We start from the raw sequence: 27732 nt of genomic DNA, 5'->3' as shown, positions 1-27732 counted from the left end.
AATTACCCAAGTACCTAAATTGATATCCTTATTATTTAGTTTTGCATATGTTTGACATCACGTAGTGTTTTATACATTGTTATATAAAGGATGCCTTTGAAAGATGCCTGCAGAGGATGATGAAAATGTTTTGCAACTAGGTCTCTCCCACTCCGAGGCTGGCTAGAAGGAACAATGAGGCAGATCCACGTGTCACTGTTTCACAAGAGACTCTTAAATGCATCATTAGAAGTTGGAATTCCAAATTAGCAAAGGCATGGATGTAAAACATAACCACGAACATTAATTTTGAAGGAAGATTTGTAGGTACTAGAAATAAAACAAGTTTTAGCCTTTAACTAGAATTGTTTAATCATTATACTTGTTTACCTGAGTATCCAAAGTCACAAGCACTTTTGCCTTAGGGATTCAAAAAAGTTAAAAATAGGTTGCATTTAGTAGGCATACTTGAAATCGAAAGAAATGTTAATTTTAATATTGAAGTTTATTCAAATCTTCTGTGATCATTAGAACAGAGCTAAGAAAGCAAAAAGTTATGCTTCATGAATTGAATAGCTTCAAATGACATAAACATTTATATTGAAATAAACAGGGTCAAATGTAGGTCTAACTGCATGTAGATTTTAGTATGTGCTAGGAATAAACATTATTTTTTCATGTGATGGAGTTGCAGTAAGTTGTCTGTTTGTATTGTGTTATTATTGGGTCAGACAGTGAGACAACAGTAGCTTGCAGTCAGTCACAGAGTACAGAGCGAATATGATTCAGATGTTACAGGACAGCCTGAAGGTCAAGACTGACAGAATGACAAGCTGTCACTGAGAAGAAACTAACTAGCTGGTGTCCTAGGTTGCAGTACAGTGAAATGGTCTTGTGATCTGATCAATGTCAATCCAGAAAGTAACAAAGGTTTCTACACAAAACATGCATGTTAATGTTTGCAAACCTTCAGACATATTAAAATTGTTTGGCCTGTGCAACATGTAAGATTTTCATGTGTACATTTTTGGGGGAGAGAATTTTGGAAAATTAAAAAGGAATAGATTCTGATTAAATCCTCAAACATAGTAACTATTGCGAAAGAACTGTCAAATGAATAAATTGATATTGTTTTAGAATCACATTTTGTGATTCAGTTTAAAACAACCATGGCAAACATTTTGGGTTATAAATTCTGCCATTAGACAATCTGGTTTTCTTCTTCCTCTGTATAAATAAACATTGACAGGAGCTCAAATGGTCTATAGTTAATTGTTTTGTTATTGGTTCCTTCAGTTTTTTTTAATTTTTATTCTTATCAAGCAAGTTTCTCATATAATCGAACCAAATGCACTCATGCATACATTAAAAATGCCTTTTATATTTGCCGATCAGTTTGTAACAAAAATCCACTAAGCCATGAAAGCTGCAAAAAGTAGTATAGCAGTCACTAGATTGTAATTTTTGACAAAAAATGTTGGAAATTTTATCATTTGTGACATGGCCCGAGATAGGAGTCTGTGAGGAGAGTGAAGCTGACAGAACTGGTGCTAACCACTGTGACAAAGACTTGAAAAGCAACCAACATGACATCTTTCCTATCACGCTGCCGAAAATGTCATCTTTGTGAACGACAGTGAGAAAATGGTTTGCCGAAGTTTTGAAAGGTAGAGTCGAAAGACGCTCATCATGTCAGAAATAATATAGTCCGCAGCTGTTTGAGAAAGGAAATCCTAGTGGCCATGTTTCAGTTGGCAGGCCCTCCGAGACATCGAGACCACTCCAAAAATGGCTACAATTGACCTGTAGATTGTACCACACTTGTGGTCAAATGCTCAGTTTCGATCACTAGTTCTGCACATCATAGCCAGTTGTTAACATCTTCTTTGAATAAGAGTTGGAATTTTTACAATTATTAGAAACAAGTCATAATTTAGGTTAATTCTTCAATATGTTTGTATTTTACTATTTTATATTAGCACATGGGGGTCCTTTTCAATACACTATGGAGCTATTACCTTAAATATTTTAGGAAAGAAAATCCAGTAAGATCTTTCCATTTTGTGAACAGTACTATAAATGTCATTTTGTGTTCCTGGTTCATCAGAGCTTTGAGTTCTGGTACCTAAATGTTCAGCATCTGAATGTGCTTGGAGGAATTTCCATTTTACTGTAATGTTATAGTATAAAAATTAGGAACTGTTTAGCTTTTAAGTGCGCAAATATTGATTCCTTTTGCTGGCTGCTAGCACAATTTAATTAATATCTCGGTAGTGCTTTAATAATTAGCACGTTATAAACAGGTGAGAATTTCACATCTTAAACCAAAGGCTTAGTTCAGTGATTTAAAGATCTTATCATGCTACATTTGAATAAAACAGAAATGCATAACAACACTTTTAGAAGTAGGCACAAAATTAGAGTTGCAAACCCTTTAATTCAGCATTTTTTATTTGTTCATTCTTAAATATAAATCTGTACATTATTTGTACAGGGCCAGACATATTTATAGTGTTCTGAGATTTTTAACAGTAAATTAAGAGAAAAGATGTCACTTGTAACAATAAGCTTCACCAAAATAAGTGTAAAAAGAATGTGCTTTCCAAGCTCTAGAGTAGTATTTCTTGTGAGATGATTTGCCATATTAACAGCTTTCTATTTTATTGGTCACTGCAGCACTGCAGTGTAGATTGTAATTTCTGAGCCTAAGGTCACAATGATGCTTGCAAATAAAGAGAAATAAAGCTGACCAATTAACCCCTGACAGGAGGTTTATTAAAGGTTCTGTAATCCTTTATCATGCTTTTGTGTTGCCAAACAGGCTGGTGCTGGGGATTTGCACAGCTTAAAGTGTACACTGAAGGAGGCCAATGGAAAAGGACTGTTTATTCTATTCACAGTCTACTCACACTACAGAAAGGGAGACTGAGCTAGTGTGGACTGGATAGCAAAATACAAATCCCTCTACTTTGCTTTTAACTGAAGAACCTAGTAATGTTGTTTGTCTGGGCTGTTGCTTCCTTTCGTGAAAGGATTAGGTCGGCTTCTTTCTCTCTTATTATGGATTATTGGCTGGTGTAAATATTCAGGAACTATCCATATTGTTTAACCTGAAGTTGTGAAATAATAAGGAAATGCTTTTTTGTGCAGAACTAAATTTGTTCTCTCTTACAAAACACACTTCATCTAAAACTTAAGCCATAGGGGAAATAGCCTGGGAAAAAACAACCTGGTTGTTGTTTTAATGATATGTTCCCTGCTTACTAAGTAGAAGAGGTCAAAAAGTGGCACAGAGTATTTAACACAGAGATATTTAAATTGTATGGTGTCTTGTTTTGAATAAATTAGTTTGTCATCTTTAAAATCCATAAGATAGCGAGCAATTCTTTTAGCTCTTTTTAGTTCATTGAAGACAAAAAGAAAACTGATAATATTAGTGCTTTATTTATAAAAATACTTAAATTACTTAAGTGCTGTAATATTACTCCGAAAATGTTCCAGGAATGTACCTACAGATTAACCTCAGGAGCAAGATTAATGATTAAAACAGGGAAACTTCAAAAAAGCATTTTCCTGTCAGCATAGTGTTCTCTTAAGAAAATGGATCGATTTTACAGATCTCCTGTATTGTGGAGCAAGAGTATTAGCCACCTGAAAAGGGAGCATTGTAACTTTTTACCCTGTTACTGTTACCCTGGTGACTGTCGCCATTTCACTGGGTCACTTGAGTTGGTGGCAGGAACAACCACTTTAAGAAGGCACCAAGTAAATTGAAATCTTTAAATTGATATTGCTTGGATTCTCATGCCAGTTCTGGACTGCACTGGGCAGAGCAGACACCCTTACATCTCCAGCCTATATCAGCTGAGGCCTGGGCTGAAGAGGAGACAGTAGGTAATTTTCTGTGTATCCTTGTGGGGTCAAGAACGAGGGGTTTCCCCTGGTGCCAGAACAACAGTTTGGTGCAGATGCTGAACCAGCATTCCTTGACTATCTGGAAGCAGTCCATTGCTCCAATGTTAACAAGGCCCACATCTCCAAATGGACCAGGTCTCATGCCAGCATTACTGGTGGTTTACTGCTACATAGGATTTAGGAGCACGTGTAGGCCTTTTAAATCTGCATTTCCATCCAATCAGAAAATATCTGGCTGTGATCTCAACTGCGCTTTTCTGTCTGCCTCCCGCCCCCCCCCCCCCCCCCCCCCCACCCTTTCACACCTCTATAAACTTTCCCTCCCTTGTCAATCAAAAATCTATTTAACTCGACCGTGAATTAATTCAATGACCCAATCTCCACTGATTTCGAAGGAGAGAATTCCACAGACTAACAACTCTCTGAGAGGAAAATAATTTTCACCTCTGTCTTAAAAGGGAGAACCTCCCATTAAAATGTTTTCCCTAATTCTCGTTTCTCCTTCAGCAGAATATATTCTCTCAAAATCTACCCTGTTAACTCCTTCAGGATTTTTATGGTTCAATAAGACCACACCTTTTATTCTTTTAAACCCCAGTTGGGAAAGGCCCAACCTATTCAAACTTTCTTCATGAAATATGCTTTTCATTCTAAAAATGAATCAAGTGAATTTTCTCTGAATGACTTCCAATGCAGTTATATCCCTTTCCAAATAAGGAGACAAATATTATACACTCCAGACATGGTCTCTGTACAGCTACAGGAAATTTTCCCTATTCTTCTTTTCCAATCCCCTTCAATGAACACGTATTCTATTTGCTTCCTAATCACATGCTGTACTCACAACTAATATTTTGGAATCCCCGTCCTACAAAGTACTGCAATCTTTCTCCTTTCTCTTTTTAAAAAAAAACAATGTTCCTGTTTCTCCTGGGAAATGTGCACAACTTTGCATTTTTCCATTTAATATTTTAATTGCCAAATTATTGCCCACTCGCCTAACCTTTTCAGACTCTCTAACTCCTCTTGACAACTTATCTTCCTTGGTAAAAACAATGACTGCAGATGCTGGAAACCAGATTCTGGATCAGTGGTGCTGGAAGAGCACAGCAGCAGCTGCTCGTCGGATGCTGCCTGAATTGCTGTGCTCTTCCAGCACCACTGATCCAGAACTTATCTTCCTTACCTATTTTCATGCTATTAGCAAATACATGATTATACATTTGATTACCACAGTCAAGTCATTAATATATATTATGAACCATGTCTTTGTGATACTGAACTGTTAAGCTTTCAAGAAGAAGAAAAAAAAAATTTTCTTTACCCCTCCATCTCGTTAATTAATCAATTGTTATTGCATTAACTGTCACATCTTGAGCTTATGTCGCATTTCGTGCAGTAATCCTTGATGTGGCACCTTCGCAAATGATTTATGCGAATCTAAGTACATCACATCGATGGATATTGTCCATATTGCTTGTTGCTTCCTCAAAAACCCTTGATAAATTAGTTAAGCACAATTTCCCTTTCAACAAAACCATGTTGGTTCTGCCTGATCATATTTTGATTTTCTACGATCCCTGCTATAACCTCCCTAGTAATGAATTCCAGCAATCTCACTATGACAGATGTCTAACGTGTTCAATGCACAAAGACCACTTTTTTTTGGGAAGGGGGAGGTGAAGGGGAGGTGATGCAAGGAAGGGGGCAAGTTGCACTAATCTTTCATGAGCTAAAACAATGTTATGCCACTTTCTAATCCAAAACTTTGTTTAATAGCTTGCAAAAGACATACGTACCAAACCTTAATGCAGTCGTAATTAAAAACTAAAATAATTATTTTGTCTTTTAACTAATAATGTGTTGCATGGCATTTCTGCTTCATAACAGTGTTCACAAAAACAAAACTGATAATTATTTAATTATAGCCAAAGAGTGTGGTGCTGGAAAAGCACAGCCAATCAGGCAGCATCCAAGGAGCAGGAGAGTCGACGTTTCAAGCATAAGCCCTTTATCAGGAATAAGCTCTCCATGTTCCTGGTGAACAGCTTATGCTCGAAATGTTGACTCTCCTGCTCCTCGGATGCTGTCTGACTAGCTGTGCTTTTCCAACTCAACACTCTTTTTGATTCTGATCTCCAGCATCTGCAGTCCTCACTTTCTCCTATTATTTAATTGATTGATGATAATTGTTCGTTGATAATTTGTAAAAATAACTCCGTATGTAGTTGAAGCCAACCTTCCAGCTGAAATTTTGCTGGATTGCTAGAGAACCTCAGTATAAAAGCACAAAACTATATTTCATGTATGCCACATTCATGCCTTAAGAAGTATCTATACTTTTAAGTACTGAACTGAGTACAACATGGAGAAAAATGATGAATATTATCTCACAAATATCTGGTGGTTAATGCTATTATGAAATTAGAATTCGAATTGTCACTTTGTGTCTTTCCAGGCCTGACGGAATAGGAACTGTAACAGTAGAAGAAAAGGAACGTTTCGAGGAGATCAAGGAGAGGCTGCGCATACTACTTGAGAATCAGATCACTCACTTTAGGTGAATACAAGCAGACAGAATGCCAAACTAGTTGATGCATTTTCCACTTACTGAAAGCAATATAAGGCTGTTTGATTTGAGTGGTGAGTACAGCAAAACACAACCTAATGGCTAGGATCTTCTGATGGTGCTAGACTTCTGCTGCTTTTGTGCTTCAGGACCAGAGAAGGTTCCAACTCGTGCTCATGTGCACTGCTTAACCAGCAATAGACAGTGACCTTGTTAGCTTTGTGTTAGATGCCATGAACTTCCTCAGAGATATACAGAAGCATACTCATGTTTGTTTGTTAAAGGGATAGCACTTGGTTGTGAGTGATCAGAGCAGATCTCTGCAGGCCTGCTAATATCCAGTCACAAACTGTGGCGTTCAATAAAACAATAAAATTGAGGGGACGCTCCAGAGGCCACCACATTAGATCAAAAGATCAAGGTGAAGTATTTGTGACCAATTTCAGCCTAAAGTGCTGAGTTGATGATCCATTTTGGTTTATCCTGAGGCCCTCAACATATCAGATGTTGGTCTTCAGCCAACTCAGTTCACTCTATGTGAAGCTACTTGATATAGCAAGGCTATTTGTCCTGACAACATTCTGTTGTAATACTGAAAAAGTGTGCTCTTGAAATATCCATTTCCATAGTAAAATTGTTCTAGTAGGCTCCATACATTCACTGGTATCTATGAGACAATGTAGAAAACTGTATAGGTATGTCCTGTCCACATGAGAGCAAAACAAATCTTATCCAGTCAATTACTACCCTAACACTCTACTCTCAATCATCACTAAAATGAAGGAAGGTTTCATTTGCTAATTCTGTCAGCCTCACTTATTCAGCAACAACCTTCTGGGTTTTGCCAGTCTGTCCAGTCAGTGGGACAGGTTATACCCAGGAATGGTGGTGTCTGGGACGCTGTGTATAATTTATCATTCTACATATTATACTATGTCATGCTGTTTCTTCACAAGTCCACGGGACAGCTCTCCTAATTTTGGCACAATGTTCAGACTTGGGCTGATAAGTGGCAAGTAACATTTGCTCCACACAATTGTCAAGCAATGACCATTTCCAACAACAGAGAAACCAACCAACACCCTTTGATATTCGGTGGAGTTAGCACCACTGAGTTCCCAATATTAGCATCCTAAGCACTACCATCATCCAAAAGCTGAACTACCACCAGCGATATAAATGTTGTGGTTAGGGGCAGGTCAGAGACTGGGAATTCTGTGATGAATAATTTACCTCCTGACTTCTTAAAGCCTGTCCACTGTCTAGCAGGATCATCATGAGTGTCATAGAATACTCTCCACATTCCTGGATGAGTGCAGATCAAGAAGCTCAACATCATCCAGGACCAAGGAGACTGCTTGATTGGAACACCATCCATCATCTTCAGCATTCACTTACCCCAGTACAGAAGCAACTTACCAGGGGTTTTTCGATAGCTGGTGTATCTACACCACAATTGAAGAGATTCAACATATGGCTAGAATACAACCTTCTCATGAGCAATTCGGGGTGTGCGATGAGTGCTGGCTTTGCCAGCAAAATCCCTAAATGAATTCTTAAAATTCAATGGATGCAAAACATGGATCTAGATTATCCAGCTACCTCTCTTTGTCAGTTCAGCTTGTTAGCTTCGGCACCACATGGATGTGTAAGTACTGGATGATATTATAATGCAGATTAAGGTATTGTTCTTTAAATCTACATTAATAAGAAAGTTGAGGATATCTAGTGAACTGTGATTTTTATGTCACTCAGGACAAACATGTTAAACATCCTGTTGGAAAGAAATTCATAACCTATGTCTTGCTGACAGGTATTGCTTTCCTTTTGGGCGACCTGAGGGTGCATTAAAGGCTACATTGTCTCTCCTGGAAAGAGTGAGTAGTTCCTATTTTATTATTTATAGAATCTATTTTATTTAGCATTATTATCCAGTATCTGTAAATATTCTTCCCAGACATTGCAGTCAGATGTTGTTTTTAGTGGGGACATTAATTCTGGAAAAGTCAAACTACTTCAGGTATCAGGAAAAGTCATAAAGACAATGAAGACTTAAATATAATGCACGGTCATTTCTGTCATTGCAAAGGTGCTCATGAAGGATATAGTAACACCTGTTCCTCAAGAAGAAGTTAAAGTTGTCATTCGGAAATGTCTGGAGAAAGCTGCCCTAGTGAACTACACACGACTTTCTGAGTATGCCAAAATTGAAGGTAAGTAACAGAACTGTTTCATATGAATGCAATTCACTGGATGAAGCCCTTGGAGACTGATTATTAAGAAAAATCAGGATGTAAATAAGTGTTGATTCAGAATTGTTGCAATTTCTATTCTGACAATTCAACACTCTTCAGTGACTTCAGTTACTAAGAATTGTTAAGACTATTTAGTTAGAATTGTCTACTCATTTTAAAAACAAAGCTTCAGGTTATATAATATTTGTATTGTTGACCTAGTTTAACTGTAAGTAGGTAAATATATATTTACAGTAAAAGATTTATGAGCTGTGGATTGCTAATCTAATCTGACCATTATTATTAGCATCAGGTACTCAGTGTAGCCAAATCAGAAACCAGTTTATTTTTATTTAAAAACTCAGAAGTCAGTGATAAATTCTAGACTGCAGTGTTTCAACAAAATATATCTGCAACCTCAAACCTTGCATGAGCTCTTGAGTTATAATGTACTCAGTCATCTACTTTGTCATGATCAATACTTCAAATATGGGAATTTCTCAGCAAAGTGACTTATAATACTAGATATACTTTGCAACAAAACCAGAATTCTCAAATACAGTTAAAACAATATTTTATTATCGCCAGCAATTATGAAAAGAAGGTAAGCTTTTACTTTACTATCAAAATTAGAATGGTTTCCAAAGGGCCATACAGAGGAACCTCGATTATCAGGCATTCGATTATCTGAATATTGGATTATCCGGCAAGATCACAAGGTCCCAGTTCTCGGCTAAACTGTTATCCAGCCTTTGATTCTTTGGTTAATCGAATTCCAAAGAAAACACGCCTCGCCCATGTCCTTCGGATAATCGAGGCTCCTCTGGTGTATATTATATCGTCCTGCAAAGTGAAATAAGACAGAATGGTAACTTCACATCTACTGTCACTTTTATTTATGTCCAAGGACATCAGAAATATGGAAGATCTTATTACAGTGTATGTAGAAGATAAACCTTTCTTCTAACACTTGCTGAGTTGTTCATTTCAGTTACCAGAGGATGTGGATGCTTTGGAGAGGGTACAGAAAAGGTTTACCGGGATTTGCCTGGTATGGGGAATTTTAGCTATGAAGAAAAGTTGGATAAATGGGGTTTGTTTTCACCAGAATGCAGAAGGTTGAGGGGCAACCTGATACAAGTTTATAAGATTGTGAATAGCATGGATAGAGTGGAAAGTATGAGGCTTTTTCCCAGGGTAAAGGGGTCAATTACTAGGGGACACAGGTTCAAGATGCAAGGTGGGGGGGATGTTTAAAAGAGATGTATGAGGCAAGTTTTTCATACAAAGGGTGGTGAGTGCCTGGAATGTGTTGCTAAAGGAGATGGTGGATGCAGACACAATAGCAGCATTCAAGAAGCACCTGGACCAATATATGAATAAGAAGGAAATAGAGGGATATGGATGCTGTAAGTGAAGACAATTTTAGTGGAGAAAGGCAAAATGTGTCAGTGCACCCTTGGAGGGCCTTAGGACCGGTTCCTGTGCTGTATTGTTCTTTGTTCTTTGTGTCATGTGAAGAGATAGGCACAAACTTCAAAAGGGTAGAACAGTAGGGCAGGAAGGCATCCACAGGCCCCAGCTGGACATCATGTTTAGGGCCTTGTCAGAGAAGATTTTACTGGCATCTGAGGAGAAAATTACTTAACATCCCATCCATGGATATTTCAGTGCCTAGAGAGAGTAAAAAGAATGAGAAATAAACATAATTAAGTATGAGGAAAGTGAACTTCCATGTGGTTTCCCCTACTTTCCTACCATTGCTTCTGTGGAGTCCAGAATTATACTGTTGTTTTTCTATGATTTTTAAAGTGTTTTCACGAAATTCAGTCAAATGTGCTGGAGAACGAAATGAACATTCATCCTCAAACATTTAAACTTTGGAGGCCACCCTCAAATAACATGAAAGGGCATATAATCTGAAAACCTAATAAGAATTATATGTGCAGTGATGATTTAACAGTTTGTTGAAGTCAAGTTCATATTTGATTTGTTCATGTTTGTTACACTCACAGATTTTAACCTTTTATTCAACAGGATTTTATAAATTCGTATACTGTTGATATGAAAATGGGCAGATTTTGTCTAAACTTTGAAAGCAAGATATGATGCTTTAATCTTGTTAACTATCATCCTCCTATACTAATGTATTTTGGTTTTAGCTTACAAATGTTTATTTAATAATTGATGTTTCAAATTGCTTTTAATGTTTGACCAGTTTGTCCTCACTCCCTTGCTTACACAATTGCAGGTCTGCAGTTTGTACAGGTGAACCCTTAGTTCCTTGGGCCAATATCAGTAAGACATTTCTGCCAGTTAAACAGACGGAAACATAGATTAGCATTATAGAATCTCTTAGTGTTAAGACTGGTAGAATAATTCCTCAAATGACAATGAGCCACAGTTATGACTTCATGCAAACTTCTCATTTTTAATGAGTAAAAGTATGTGAATAGCTGCTTAAAGGTGTTAAGATGGTAGTCACTTGTATGTTTGATAAGGTAACAGTATTCTTTCATCTGGTTGTTGTCACAAAGTAAGTTGTGTATAAAAGGGAGGGCTTTCATTTAGTGGGAGTAGTTAAGCAGCAAATAATATGAATATATGAGTTAAGAATTGGGCACTAAAGGTATTTTGTAACAAGAATCATAAAAATAGATGGAGAAATAGAAGTTTAATTTATTTTAATATTTTAAGGCTTAAGTCTTTTTTTTGTTAGTAACATAAAGTTGTGAAGTAATGTAAAAACTAACTTTTTTTATTGTTTGAAAATGTTAGATTCTTAATTAGCTGGTGAGATCTGCAGTTGACTGCAAGTTTAGACAGCTGAGTGCATTTCTAGTAAGCTTGAGCACAAGACCGGTATGTGTAAGTAAAAATGCATTCAATTCCAGTGTAGATCCCACAGTGTTTGATTATTTCCCTTCTGTGCCTCAATTCTTTCTGGTTCCGTTAATGTACCCTCTTTTGCACTGTGACTTTTAGGTCTGGGAATACTATGAAGCAACCAAACACTTTTTTTTCCAGCTCTTTGTTCAGAGAAGTAATTCATTCTGCACTACCTGTTCTTTTCTGCTTTTCTCCTTTCTTGTTTATTGACCTAGTCACTTTTTTATATTCCTAAAAAAGTGGCTGTAGAAGTACTTAGTGGCCAGCATGCAGGGATTGTGATCTCAGCAACCCAGCATTCACCAACTGCATGTATCAGGCTTCCTTACATAGGCATAGTCCATTCTGTATTTTATTGAAAATAGCTCAAATATGCTGTCTGAAATTTTCAAATATATCAATAGCTTCCCTGTCTAATTGTTTCGTTAATAACATGGAAAAAAATCAAAGCTGAATTGCTTATCGTTGGTATCCATTTGGCAACATTTGATGTTATCTGTCAAAATTTTAAAAACCTTAACTGTACCATGTTAATGGCCTAAATGGAAGTATCAATCAGCTGGGGAAGTACTTAAGACTATGCCTATGAAGAAATACCTGAGAGTGGTGTAGATACTAAAAGCTTCTGCATTTAGTATCTTGTAGCCTAAATCAACAAAATCCTGTTTTCCTTTATTCATTATGTTTTATCATTAGCAGATTACAAAATCTGAAGAGATTTGTCAGAATCATGGTCACAACTTCTTTTGTGACTCATGAGCATGCTGAATGGTTAAACCTGAATTAACTACAAATTCAAATAACTTTTTCCTACTGTCCTATGAATATCCCAAAACACCAAAGCTTTTTTTTAATCCTTTCTGACCTAATATAATTTTCCTCTGATCTATGATCTCTTTACTTCTGACTTAAGCTTCTTGCATGCCCAAATCCTCTTTTATAGGGAAAAACAGAGAAATGTATGAGCATCCTGTCTACTGCTTGGCCTCTCAAGTGATGGATTTAACCATTCGTGAGTACTTACCACATCCTTTCCACACTGTCTTTCGCTCTTTCTGTTGACATGATTCCAACACCAGTCAAAGCCAGTCCCTAACCAATCCCACTCTTGCATTTTCCTCCCTCAGCCTCCTTGTCTGTTGCTTCTGTTTGTGATCTCGAATGTTTGAAGTCCAGCTTTTGATCTACACCAGGTTTTTACACATGCCCCATTGTTTGTGATGAACTCAAAATATCTGTAAAATTTTAAGTTATTTTTATTGTCTGTGACTTGAATGCATTTTTACTTTGCTTCTGTGTATTCCTGAGTTGTAAGCACTTGTCATTGGTACACTATAAAAAGCCAGGGCTTGTATATCAGCCAGTATCATGGAACTGATCATGAGAAATGAACTGTTTATTTACTGTGGATGAAAGCATCCTATTAGATCTATGTGGAAATAATTTGATCTTAGTCTGTCTTGTCTGTGACTAATTAAACAGATGTACTCATACACATACATGTTCTTTTTACATACTTGAATCTTTTCTCAGTTTCAAGCTGCTGATGGATCATCTGAGTTTTTTTACATTTTAGGATTCAGTGATTCACTTCTATCTTAAGCCATTGCTTGCCTTCATTTCAGAATGTTAATTGCTGACTATCCATCTGTGTGGTGCACCAGTATTGCCCTTTGCGCGGAAGGCATTTATAGTGGCATCCATTGTGTTGAGATTGGTTGAAGGCATTGGGCAGGCACTTTGCAAGTCATTGGTACCACACATCTAGGGTGTAGTTTTTGGTTCACTTGCTCATTAATTGTGCATATTTGTCTTGTTTTTCTCTCTTCTCTCCTTGTTGCTCTCTCTTTCATATAGACAATCAAAAGGATCCAGGTGAACTATTGTATTCTACATCTTAATGTAGTGGGACAATATCATTAGATTATTTCTATCATTTCAAAGTAATTTTGAGCAGCCTAAAAGCTTCTGAGGTGCTCTTCAGCAGGCTCAATTAATACTTAATGAGTCTCTGGGGTAGAAACACTTAAGGAGTTAATTTGTGCTGTCTGTAGAAAGTATGAAATAGTATTAGTGAAAACAACTTTACAGCTTTAGAACCAAAACCAATCAGGAATTACAATTAGTTTGCAAGTTACATCATCTTCAGAGTTTTTTATGTAAAAATTATGCACATCAAATTATGATTCATTGATCAAAATAGCAGGAGCAACTGTAGCTATATTTAATGTAGAATATGACCTTTTACCAATAGCATTAATCATTTAGTAATTTTTGTTTCTAGATCTTCTAAAGGTCACATGTTAAAATAATTAGTTTTATTATTGAGAGTTCTTCAAGTATAATTTGTATAAACAATATATTTCACAAATGCAAATAATTAATGAGATTCTTACAGTGAAGAAGACATTTTTGCTTTTTGCAAGTAAATTACTTTAACTGTCTTTCATTTATTATTACTGTTTAGTTTCATGATCACTGTGAACTTATATACCCTTAAGATAGCTCTGGAGAGAGTGCAACTTGCAGTTTCATTTTAACTCACCACTTAATGCACTTACGTGCGCAAATTGCAGCATAGTTTTCTGTACAATGCATTGTTTGACTTGTACAAGAAGAGTAGTTATAATTAATTTTTGTTTCAGTTGTGTTTATTTTACTGATATCAGTTTTAAGTATCTTTGCCTTTTCTCTAAATCATAGTTCAATGTGTATGTATCATCTGAGCCAAGGGAATTCTTCATCCTATTGTGAATGCATTTGATTAAAATGTAAAATGTACCTTTCAAACCAAAACAATCTGTATAGAAACTACATCAGTGCACTATAGTTTCATAAAATACTATACCCCAATACTATACTTAACGGTTAGATTAAAATGTTTTGGTTAGCACTGCTGCCTCACAGCACCAGGATCCCAGGTTCGAATCCAGCCTTGGGCGACTGTCTGTGTGGAGTTTGCACATTCTCCCTGTGTCTGCGTGGGTTTCCTCCGGGTGCTCCGGTTTCCTCCCACAGTCACAAAGATGTGCAGGTCAGGTGAATTGGCCATGCTAAATTGCCCATAGTGTTAGGTGCATTAGTCAGAGGGAAATGGGTCTGGGTGAGTCGGTGTGGACTGGTTGGGGTGAAGGGCCTGTTTCCACACTGTAGGGAATCTAATCATTAACTCTTAAGATAAGAATTAAGAAATTCCTTACATGAGGGCATGTACCAGTATTGAAAAAACATTCCAAAAACATTGCAGTATTAAACTATCCAAGTAGCTGGAGAGCAACATGCCTGTTTTCAACTGGAGTTAGTGCAAATATCATTAGGAAATATTAACCAAATCAGAGATTACAGAGTGAGCTTGTGGAGCTTTAGTGGCAAGTCTTTGATATTGTTTGATCTTACTGTTGAGAGATGGACCCCAGAATTCCATTAACCTATTTTCAGCATTAGCCAGTTAGGTGTTCAGTAGAAAGGGTGGACTCAGGGCCCAAGTGTGTTGAGTCCCAGTCTAGGTTACTTCTTTTCTTCGGGATGAATCACTGGTATAAGGCAACAAATGCTGGCCTTCCCAGTGATGCCCACATCACAATAAGTAATAAATAAAGAAGAGTTGAGATCTATTTGGTGCAGACCCTCAGAATTGGACTCAAGTGTGTCAGTTATAGAGTCATAGACATGTACAGCATGGAAACAGACCCTTCAGTGCAACCTGTCCATGCCGACCAGATATCCCAATCTAATCTAGTCCCACCTGCCAGCACCCAGCCCATATCCTTCCAAACCCTTCCTATTCATATACCTATCCAAATGTCTCTTAAATGTTACAATGTACCAGCCTCCACCATTTCCTCTGGCAGCTCATTCCATACACATACCACCCTCTGTGTGAAAATGTTGCCCCTTAGGTCTCTTTTATATCTTTCCCCTCTCACCCTAAACCTATGCCCTCTAGTTCTGGACTCCCCCACCCCAGGGAAAAGACTTTGCCTATTTATCCTATCCATGCCCCTCATAGTTTTGTAAACCTCTATAAGGTCACCCCCTCAGCCTCCAACGCTCCAGGGATAAAAGCCCCAGCCTGTTCAGCCTCTTCCTATAGCTCAAATCCTCCAACCCTGGCAACATCCTTGTAAATCTTTTCTGAACCCTTTCAAGTTTCACAACATCTTTCCGATAGGAAGGAGACCAGAACTGCATGCAATATTCCAACAGTGGCCTAACCAATGTCCTATACAGCCGCAACATGACCTCCCAACACCTGTACTCAATACTCCTGACCAATAAAGGAAAGCATACCAAACCCCTTCTTCACTACTCTATCTACCTGCGACTCCACTTTCAAGGAGCTATGAACCTGCACTCCAAGGTCTCTTCATTCAGCAACACTCCCTAGGACTTTACCATTAGGTGTATAAGTCCTGCTAAGATTTGCTCTCCCAAAATGCAGCACCTCACATTTATCTGAATTAAACTCCATCTGCCACTTCTCAGCCCTTTGGCCCATCTGGTCAAGATCCTGTTGTAATCTGAGGTAACCTTCTTTGCTGTCCACTACACCTCCAACTTTGGTGTTATCTGCAAACTTATTAACTGTACCTCTTATGCTCACATCCAAATCATTTATGTAAATGACAAAAAGTAGAGGACCCAGCACCGATCGTTGTGGCACTCCACTGGTCACAGGTTTCCAGTCTGAAAAACCATGCTCTGTCTTCTACTTTCGAGCAGTTCTGAATCCAAATGGCTAGTTCTCCCTGTATTCCGTGAGATCTAACCTTGCTAACCAGACTCCCATGGGGAACCTTGTCGAATGCCTGACTGAAGTCCATATCGATCACATCTATGCTCTGCCCTCATCAATCCTCTTTGTTACTTCTTCAAAGTTTGTGAGACATGATTTCCCATGCACAAAGCCATGTTTACTATCCCTAATAAGTCCTTGCCTTTCCAAATACACATACATCCTGTCCCTCAGGATTCCCTCCAACAACTTGCCCACCACCGACTTCAGGCTCACTGGTTTATAGTTCCCTGGCTTGTCCTTACCAACTTTCTTAAACAGTGGCACCACGTTAGCCAATCTCCAGTCTTCCGACACCTCACCAGTAACTATCAATTATGCAAATATCTCAGCAAGAGTCCCAGCAATCACTTCTCTAGCTTCGCACAGAGTTCTCAGGTACACCTGATCAGGTCCTGGGGATTTATCCACCTTTATGCGTTTCAAGACATCCAGCACTTCCTCCTCTGTAATGTGGACATTTTGCAAGGTTGGTCGATGGCATAAGAAAAGCTTCAGTGGTGTAAGAAAGGTTGATTGGTGGTCCAGACTCTGGTCTCAGTAGAAGTAATTACTCAATCCATTTCTAAATGGGACCTATGAAGACAGTCAAATGACCAGTCACAATGGATAGTAAACAACAGCTGACAAGCACCACTTATTCCCTTTCCCAGCTCCTCCTTTTGCATGTCCAAGAAGTGCCCATATTAATCAACATACAGTGACGTGTCTTCTTTCTGATCTCAAATGCTTTGGTTTGATGATAGCTGGAGGCACACTTTAGCTCCCAAAGCATGTTTGTGTATTTTCTTTGCCATTGTACCACAAACAGTACAAATATGACTGAGATCACACCTTGTAAATACAGAAATGTATAAAAGGTTGGAGGAAAAGGTAGATGAAGTGTTCTTTAATTTTGGATTGTGCTTTTGTGTAGCATGCTGTCATTGTTTAATTGGCATCGCTATACCATGCTGATATGCATATTGCCTCACTAATTGTGGTAAAGATAGGAAGAACATTAGAAGATCCGATGGAGGCAAGTTCAAGCTTTTATCACAGGTCCATGACCATTTCTGTAAAGTTCAGACATCCCCGAGGTAACCTGGAACATTGATAGCTAGAAATATTACAATTGAAATCAACCACAGTTGACATTTAGATAGTGCTTTTAATGGAGTAATCTGTCCCCAAAGTTCCGCAAAAGAATATCATTGCAAACTGTAAACAAACTACTTTTGTGCTAGTATCAAAAACCCAGTAATGACATTCATACCTGGTTCATTGCAATAATATTTCACAATTTAAAAACACCATATATTGAATTGAGGATTGTTAACATATGGATTTTCAGTTAAATAACTTAGAGATCTTCTGATCTGGATTTTTATGATTAAATTTATCAGAATTTAATATTGCAATCTCAATGAAGCTACAATTAATGTCTAATTAACCAACCTCAAATTTTAATACAGATTAGAAGAATATTATAATTTTTGGTTTTGTAAATGTAGTACCTGCTACAAGAAACCATTTTAAACATTATTGGCATTTTCCTTTCCTCAGAGGCTCAGATGTTATATTACAATGATAGAGAATAAGGCAAGGGGCTTTATCTTGGTCGTCTTTGACAGTGCATGTAAATAATTCAGTTTAACTCTAACCAATGTTAAATCAGGTATTTTGATGAACATATATATTAAAGAATTGAAGTAATTGTTATACAGGTCATTTCATAAACAGCTTTTGTATTGGGATTATTTTATTTGCTGTAGTTGCTTGTAAAACATTTCACTTTAGAGAAGCAATTGTCTTTTTGAGAAAGGTCCTAAAATTTAGATATTTAACCCTAAAAATGATTTAAAGATACAGTGTAATATTTCTTTTTTCTGCAAAGTGTTTATGGAGTCCAAGCCATAGAGTCATACAGCACAGAAACAGACCCTTCGGACCAACCAGTCCACGCCGACTATGTTCCCAAACTAGTCCCACCTGCCTGCGCTTGGCCTATATCCTTCCAAACCTTTCCTATTCATCAACTTATCCAAATGTCTTTTAAACGTTATAGCTGTACCTGCATCCACCACTTTCAAATTCTTTCCGCACATAAACCACTCTCTGTGTAAAATGGTTGCCCCTCAGGTCCTTTTTCTTTCTCCTCTCACCTTAAAAATAGTTTTGAACATCTTCATCCTAGGGGAAATACCTTTGCCATTCACCCTATCTGTGCCCCTCATGATTTTATAAACTTTAATAAGGTCACCTCTCAACCTCCTACACTCCAATGAAAAAAGATCTAGTCTGTTTTTATATCTCATACCCGCCATTCCTGGTGGAGCATCCTGGTAAATATTTTCTGAACCCCTGTCCTGTTTAATAGTATCCTTTGGATAACATGGTGACCAGAACCACACACAGTACTTACGAAGAGGTTTCACCAACATCCTGTACAAACTCAACATGACACCCCAACTCTTATACTCAAAGATCTGAGCAATGAAGGCAAACTTGCTAAATGCTTTCTTAACCACCCTGTTGTGGTGATGCAAATTTCAAAGAATTATGTATCTGAACCCTGAGGTCTCTGTGTTCAATAGCACTATCCAGGGCCCTACTATTCATTGTATAAGTCCTGTCTCTGTTTGTAGTACCAAATGCAATACTTCACATTTATCCAAACTAAACTCTATCTCCCATTCCTCAGCCCATTGACCCAATTGATCAAGATCTGTTTTTAATCTTGGATAACCTTTTTCACTGTCAACTATACCACCAATTTTGGTGTTATCTGCAAACTTGCTAACCAAGCCTCCTATGTTCTCAACTAAATAGTTTATATAAATGACAACCAAAAGCGAACCCAGTACCAATCCCTGTCAACCACCGCCATCACAGGCCTCCAGTCCAAAAAACAATCCTCCATCAGACACAATCCCTACTAGCTAGGGATTTACTTATCATGGGTAGTCACCTTTCTTTATTGGCAGCTGTGTACCACCCGAGTTTTCAATTCCTTTCTTAACCTCATTGTTTTCCAACTTCTCACTCTTCCTTTAAGAGAATCCTTTAAGCCTTCGTTTTTGACTAAGCTTTGTTCCCCATTAATTAAATCTTCTACTTCAGCTAAGTGTTAATTTTTGTTACAATTCTAAAGAAATGATGCTTCATCCAATTATCCACTGATTAAACTAACAATTATCACCATGCTTCTTCTTCAATAAAGTCTTTGGTTCTTCCCTTCGGGATTTCATGTTATGAGGTCCTATGCAACAAAGTTATAGTAGTAATAACTTCATCTTACAACATGTGACACCCAAAAGAGAAACTGATATGGGCTTGACATTCCCCAGTGGAGAGATGAGACATTAAACATGTTGTCCAAAACTGTGGTGGAGTGGAATTCACAAAGCCTCATTATTTAGAGGAGAGTATAAGAAATTCAAATTTGTAAAGGTAATGAAAATATGGAAAATGTAGGCATTGTTGTGGTCAAGATTTTTATGTTTCAGGAGCAATGTTTGACTCACTTGAGCACTAGAAATTTTGAGTTGTCAAAGAATATACATATGGATTGCAGAATAACAATGGAAAATGGTTCATCACTAACTGCTTTAAGCTCATTCCGACAAGGAACTCTGCGACTTACACATAGAAATAAGACAGAATTAAAGTACATTTCTTCACAGCCTCAGATATTCTGTGAAAGTTATTTTTGTTATGTACCCAACTAAGGCAAGGCATATATTTCATCCACCACCAACCTTTTTGAAAAATCTTGTATAGATTGTCTGTGATTTTCCAATATGCAGATAACAGAAGATTATGAGTCTAGCTGCACCTGAGGATATAAAACTTAATAATATGTTTCCCAGCTGTGTTTATAAACACTGGGATAGAAGTGCACAACAGTGCCATGAATGCCAGCAAAGTCCCCAGTGGGCATGTATTTCTTTATTACTACTCCATTTGCTATCCACAGAAGAACCAAATATGTTCAACCACAGAAGCAGGCAGAAATATATATAAAAACTGAACACAGACCTGGAGCAGACACTGGGATTGATGCTTGTTGTGTTTGGGTTCCCTTAAATCCAATGTGACAGATTAAGATATCCACCTTTCTGATCTAAGTAAAGGAGTCTTATTGAGTAAACAAGTATATATAACATCTCTACGAAAGTCTTTTCCTTCATAACTGTTATATTGTAATACATTTGTTCGTATACATTCATTTACACTTGCCACTACTCTCCCCACCCTCCTTCCTCCTAGTCATCTACTTATAATACATTCATGTCTGAAATTGGGTGCTGAAGCGATTAAGAAGAGACATGGTCAAAATGTCTGACCAGTTTTCAAGGAAAAATGGCCTACACCAATAAAGAGTATCACGTCAAGCAAGAACAAATCTCTCGGTAAAACAATTGCGAAATTTGGCTTCACCAGTAATTCATACTCCAAGAGGGAAGTAGAATAGAAAATATTCAAGAAGTTGAAGTATTGAATTTGCCTACTTTTACACAAAGCCAAATGTGGAGTAATAAAAGACATTCTACTGCTACAAATTAAAGATGTTGTGCAATTCCATGGAAGTCACCATTGAGAAGAGATACACAACGTGTAAAAATTCAAAATACTGCAAAGATAAAATGTACCTGCACCGTATCAACCACACTGATACCAATAATAAAGAGACAAACATCACTGAAGCTCTCCAAAAAAGCATAATAAAAGGTTAACGATCCCGCAGTACAGGAGAGAACTACAGATCTAATCAGGAAGACAGTTCAAGTCAATTAACTTCTATCCAACAACCCACCATTCTTTTAATTCTGAAGACAACATCTTGAAGGAGAATAGTCAAGCCTCCAGATTTACAAATTCATATAATCTGGAGGTTTAACTATTCTCCTTCAAGATGTTGTCTTCAGAATTAAAAGAATGGTGGGTTGTTGGATAGAAGTTGATTGACTTGAACTGTCTTCCTGATTAGATCTGTAGTTCTCTCCTGTACTGCGGAATCGTTAACCTTTTATTTTTTTTGGAGAGCTTCAGTGATGTTTGTCTCTTTATTATAGGTATCAGTGTGGTTGATACGGTGCAGGTACATTTTATCTTTGCAGTATTTTGAATTTTTACAAGTTGTGTATCTCTTCTCAATGGTGACTTCCATGGAATTGCACAACATCTTTAATTTGTAGCAGTAGAATGTCTTTTATTACTCCACATTTGGCTTTGTGTAAAAGTAGGCAAATTCAATACTTCAACTTCTTGAATATTTTCTATTCTACTTCCCTCTTGGAGTATGAATTACTGGTGAAGCCAGATTTCGCAATGGTTTTACCGAGAGATTTGTTCTTGCTTGACGTGATACTCTTTATTGGTGTAGGCCATTTTTCCTTGAAAACTGGTCAGACATTTTGACCATGTCTCTTCTTAATTGCTTCAGCACCCAATTTCAGACATGAATGTATTATAAGTAGCTATTCACTGTGCTATGTTGCAATCTCACTCAATGTAGTTGCTGATACTTCTATTGTCTGTCACACTGTGCATTCTCTTGAGCAGTGTGGATGGTTCAATTGCTCCCTGTTTGCTTGTGCTTCAAACGTTGTTGCCACTTGGAATCTGAACTCACTTCAATTTGATAGAAGTGGAAAACATTTAAGCCAAACTGCTCTAGTCATAGCTTTTCATCTCATTTGCAGTATGAAACATGTACTTTTTATTTCAATTTAATCAGCCTCAGGAGATTCAGCTTTTTGTTTAGGTTTCACCATGAGCTTAAAAAAGGCCAGAAAAACTGGCTCCTGGCTCTTCGCTGACCTTTTATTGTTTAACATCTTCCATCTCTTGAATGAGATTGTGGTCAGTATACATCCTTCTACTTGGGTGAAAGAATTTTTGGTTGAGTGGTACATAAAGATTTCCTAGGACTTGGTGTCCCCAATATGTTGGATAGTTACTTGTAGTATAAGTACGGTGTCTACTAGATATTGTAATTGAACATTTGTCAACTATAGACAGCACTTAATCAACCGATGCTATCTATCTGGCAGTGTTGTGACACTTGCTCCTATCTGACTTGAAATTCATGAAATACCCACTGACATAAATGCCTGCATGCCAAATCTTTGACCTGGGTTACCAATTTAATGTAGAAAACTTTGAGTTTCTAAAACTAAGAAACTTCTCTGACGGTGATTGTTCTACCTCATTTATCTCACTGTTCTTCAGCTTTCTTCTTTTCTGTGGCTGTGTCCTGCTTTAGTGCATTTTCTGAAAATGATCATCTTACTCCAAAAAAAAAGCATTCATGTTAAAAGCTGGGCATTGCTCACACTTTTGAGGTATCTCTCCTCGATAGTGTTGGCAAGGACTTTTAATGTCTGGTGTCTGTCCTAGCAGCTAAATTGTGTTATCTTATGTGTCTTTTGTGGTTTTGTACCTTAAAGAAATCAATAAATTGTATAGCTTTCCAATGCCAGTTTAATCTTCTCCACTTTGGATAAGTCTATATTGCTGTCGGATGTCTGCTTCACTTTATATCTGAATGACTTTCTCTGTTCTTTAGACTGTAATAAATCTGATGAAAGCAATGATAATTTGGTTTCTAATTAATTCTGTCACCATAATTGCATTCCCCTATTTGCTTGGAAAGATCATTAATAATATATTCTAAAGGTTCATCTAAATGCTGAACCATTTTGTTAAATCTTGCTCTTTCTAGAATATTATTATTCATTTTGACATCAAAGTAATTGTCAAAGGCATTCAATACCTCTTTGAATTTGTGTGATGTTTCATTTGTCCCTTGACAAATAATTACATCTTCTGCCATATTCCAAATTATTTACAGATGCATACTTTGTTAGCATCTGTTTCATTATCCAGATTGGAATCTGTTATTTCATACATGAAGAATTGTTTTCTCCAAGGTGTTCAACCTTGTGTTTTAGTTGGCACATCTCTGAAATTAAATCTGTGTGACAATACCATTTTAATGCCATATGAATGTGTATTTTATCTTCAAAGATTATTATTACGCCGTAATGGCCATCCTCCCACACTTTTTGCTGTGTTGAAAGGTTTTCCTCAGCTTTGCAGTTGTAGTGAGGGTTCTCCTGCACTTCATGATTGAGAAAAAGATTTTCCAATGCTTTTGTAGCTGTGATGGATGGCTTCCTGTGCTTCGCAGTCTCATTAAAACTCGTGTAGAATTTTCGTTGTCCCCAAAGGTTATTTCTGTTAGATGACTATTACATGCTACTTTAAAATGCCCAATGCTTGTCTGCTTTAAGTGGCTTGGTTCACAATGTCCCTGACTGTCTTCTCCCAGAATATGAGTCATGGCCCTCTTGGGTCCATTTTGCCAGCCATACTTCATGGTATTTTTGCACAGTGATAGCCACATCAAATTGAAGCTGCAACTGTTTAAAAAAAATTACTGACTTGCCTTCTTTACAAATATTTTTGGTTTTAACTCACGCAATCCTCGATGTCTGGCTGGCTCAACTAGGACTTCAGTCTGCTTCCACAGGCCACCATTTCATGATATAGCCTACACGTCTGCCTTTCAGCTGCAGATTTATTCTGTTCCTATGTCTCGTCAGGTCTGAAATGCTTTTGTATTAATTCTGTGATTGTTTTCTGTATTTTGTGTCATTCTCTGTATTTTTCTGTAGAACTTATACACTAATAGTAAGATCCTGGGGAATGTTGCTGAACATAGAGCCTTGGAGTGCAGGTTCATAAAACATAGAACATTACAGCACAGTTACAGGCCCTTCGGCCTTAATGTTGCACTGACCTGTGGAACCAATCTGAAGCCCATCTATCCGACACTATTCCATTTTCATCTATATGTTTATCCAATGACCATTTAAATGCCCTTAAAGTTGGTGAGTCCACTACTGTTGCAGGGAGTGCGTTCCATGCCCCTACTACCCTCTGAGTAAAGAAACTACCTCTGACATCTGTCCTACATCTAATACTCCTCAATTTAAAGCTATGTCCCCTCATGCTAGCTATCGTCATCCGAGGAAAAAGGCTCTCACTGCCCACCCGATCTAACCCTCTGATTATCTTATATGTCTCAATTAAGTCATCTCTCAACCTTCTTCTCTCCAACGAAAACAGCCTTTCCTCATAGATCTTCCCTCCATTCCAGGCAACATCCTAGTAAATCTCTTCTGAACCCTTTCCAAAGCTTCCACTTCCTTCCTATAATGCAGTGACCAGAACTGTACGCAATACTCCAGGTGCGGCTGCACCAGAGTTCTGTACAGCTGCAGCATGACCTCGTGGCTCCGAAACTCAATCCCTCTACCAATAAAACTAACACACTGTGTATGCCTTCTTAACAACCCTATCAACCTGGGTGGCAACTTTCAGGGATGTATGTACATGGACACAGAGATCTCTCTGCTCATCTACACTACCAAGAATCTTACCATTAGCCCAGTACTCTGCATTCCTCTTGCTCCTTCCAAAGTGAATCACCTTTCACTTTTCCACATTAAACTCCATTTGCCACCTCTCAGCCCAGCTCTGCAGCTTATCTATGTCCCTCTGTAATCTGCAACATCCTTTAGCACTACCCACAACTCCACCGACCTTAGTGTCATCCACAAATTTACTAACCCATACATCTATGCCATCATACTGGTCATTTATAAAAATGACAAGCAGCAGTCGCCCCAAAACAGATCCTTGTGGTACACCACTAGCAACTGAACTCCAGGATGAACATTTCCTATCAACTAGCACCCTCTGTCATCCTTCATCTAGCCAATTTCTGATCCAAACCACTAAATCACCCTCAATCCCATGTCTCTGTACTTTACGCAATAGCCTACCGTGGGGAACCTTATCAAACGACTTAATGAAATTCATATCAACTGTTTTACCTTCATAGTTCCTTGAAAGTGGAATCACATGTAGATAGGAGAGTGAAGTTTGGTGTGTTTGCATTTATTGATCAGTGTGGAGAAAGTTAGGACTGCAGATGCTGAAGATCAGAATTGAAGAGTGTGGTGCTGGAAAAGCACAGCCAGTCAGGCAGCATCCGAGGAGCAGGAGAATTATTGTTTCGGGCATGAGCTCAAGAGCCTATGCCCGAAACGACGACTGTACTGCTCCTCGGATGCTACCTGACCAGTTGTGCTTTATTGGTCAGTGCATTGAGTATAGGAGTTGGGAGGTCATGTGGCATTGGTTAGGCCACTATTGGAATGCTGCATGCAATTCTGGTCTCCCTGCTATATTTGTGAAATTTGAAAGAGTTCAGAAAAGATTAACAAGGATGTTGCCAGGGTTGGAGGGTTTGAGCGATAGGGAGAGGCTGAATAGACTGGGGCTGTTTTCCCTGGAGCGTCGGAGGAAGAGGGGTGGCCTTACAGAGGTCTGTAAAATCATGAGGGGCATGGATAGGCTAAATAGATAAGATTTTATTCCCCAGGGTGGGGGAGTCCAAAACTAGGGGACATAGGTTTAAGGTGAGAGAGGAAATATTTAAAAAGGATCTAAGCGGCAACCTTTGAATGCAGTGGGTGGTGCATGTATGGAATGAGCTGCCAGAGGAAGTGGTGGAGGCTGGTACAATTACAGCATGTGAGGGATATGGGCCAAATGCTGGCAAATGGGACTAGATTAATCAACATGGATGAGCTGGACTGAAGGGTCTGTTTCCATGCTGTAAATCTCTATCACTCTGTGAGTGTTGCTACAGATTGTGGGATTTGATGTCATCAGCCTTCGATAGTATTTGTTTCTCTTAAGTCCTGTAGGTCAGTGGCATGCGTTTTGTCTTCTGATTTTTCTTGAAGCTGTAAATTCTAATTTCTATCAGTTGACACCATTTAGAAATAACACTCGTCACCACAACTCACTGTATAATAGCAGGGGCTCAGAATTGCCATCATGTTGTATCCAGATTTCTTCAAGCCCAAAGTGTTTCAGTCTGCATTAGGACATTTGCCTTTCTGCTGTATTTAGAAGGGCCTTGTTAAGTAAACAATATCAGCTTTATTCACATTACTGCAACTATTTATATGACCTGCCTTTCTACAGAGACTAGGAGAAAGTGAGGACTGCAGATGCTGGAGATCAGAGCTGAAAATGTGTTGCTGGAAAAGCGCAGCAGGTCAGGCAGCATCCAAGGAGCAGGAGAATCGACGTTTTGGGCATGAGCCCTTCTTCAGGAAATGAGGAAAGCGTGCCAAGCAGGCTAAGATAAAAGGTAGGGAGGAGGGACTTGGGGGAGGGGCATTGGAAATGCGATAGGTGGAAGGAGGTTAAGGTGAGGGTGATAGGCCAGAGTGGGGGTGGGGGCGGAGAGGTCAGGAAGAAGATTGCAGGTTAGGAAGGTGGTGCTGAGTTTGAGGGTTGGGACTGAGACAAGGTGGGGGGAGGGGAAACGAGGAAACTGGAGAAATCTGAGTTCATCACTTGTGGTTGGAGGGTTCCTCGGCGGAAGATGAGGCGCTCTTCCTCCAGCCGTCGTGTTGCTATGGTCTGGCGATGGAGGAATCCAAGGACCTGCAGGTCCTTGGTGGAGTGGGAGGGGGAGTTGAAGTGTGAGCCACTGGGTGGTTGGGTTGGTTGGTCCAGGTGTCCCAGAGGTGTTCTCTGAAACATCGCGCAAGTAGGCGACCTGTCTCCCCAATACAGAGGAGGCCACATCGGGTGCAGCGGATGCAGTAAATGATGTGTATGGAGGTGCAGGTGAATTTGTGGCGGATATGGAAGGACCCCTTGGGGCCTTGGAGGGAAGTAAGGGGGGAGGTGTGGGCACAAGTTTTGCGTTTCTTGCGGTTGCAGGGGAAGGTGCCAGGAGTGGAGGTTGGGTTGGTAGGGGGTGTGGACCTGATGAGGGAGTCACTGAGGGAGTGGTCTTTTCGGAACGCTGATAGGGGAGGGCAGGGAAATATATCCCTGGTGGTGGGGTCCGTTTGGAGGTGGCAGAAATGACGACGGGTGATACGATGTATATGGAGGTTGGTGGGATGGTAGGTGAGGACCAGTGGGGTTCTGTCCTCGTGGCGATTGGAGGAGCGGGGCTCAAGGGCGGAGGAGCGGGAAGTGGAGGAGATGCGGTGGAGAGCATCGTCGACCACGTCTGGAGGGAAATTGCAGTCTTTGAAGAAGGAGGCCATCTGGGTTGTTCGGTATTGGAACTGGTCCTCCTGGGAGCAGATGCGGCGGAGACGAAGGAATTGGGAATATGGGATGGCATTTTTACAGGGGGCAGGGTGGGTGGAGGTGTAGTCTAGGAAGCTGTGGGAGTTGGTCGGTTTATAGTAAATGTCCGTGTTGATTCGGTCGCCCGAGATAGAAATGGAGAGGTAGGAAGGGGAGGGAGGAGTCTGAGA

The 27732-nt window shown here is 38.8% G+C and overlaps 1 protein-coding gene across 14 annotated transcripts in view; it reads left to right on the top strand.

The window, feature by feature from the left end:
- The window catches only part of cadpsa (Ca2+-dependent activator protein for secretion a), a 598940-nt gene that overhangs the window by 416604 nt on the left and 154604 nt on the right, over positions 1-27732 (top strand). For 7 of the 14 annotated variants that reach the window (XM_087994403.1, XM_087994397.1, XM_087994398.1 and 4 more), the window contains 5 exons: positions 6353-6454; positions 8277-8340; positions 8553-8676; positions 12530-12598; positions 13444-13461. In XM_087994403.1, the coding sequence (XP_087850529.1) occupies positions 6353-6454; positions 8277-8340; positions 8553-8676; positions 12530-12598; positions 13444-13461 (377 nt within the window). The remainder of the gene's footprint in view (positions 1-6352; positions 6455-8276; positions 8341-8552; positions 8677-12529; positions 12599-13443; positions 13462-27732) is intronic. The other 7 variants (XM_087994395.1, XM_087994401.1, XM_043708247.2 and 4 more) reach the window with 3 other exon arrangements.

This window comes from Chiloscyllium plagiosum, unplaced genomic scaffold, assembly GCF_037043375.1.
Source record: "Chiloscyllium plagiosum isolate Xiang-an unplaced genomic scaffold, Cpla_swu_hap1 HiC_scaffold_14, whole genome shotgun sequence".
Taxonomy (NCBI): domain Eukaryota; kingdom Metazoa; phylum Chordata; class Chondrichthyes; order Orectolobiformes; family Hemiscylliidae; genus Chiloscyllium; species Chiloscyllium plagiosum.
The sequence above is the reverse complement of the archived record's forward strand: the minus strand, read 5'-3'. Positions and strand labels throughout refer to the sequence as shown.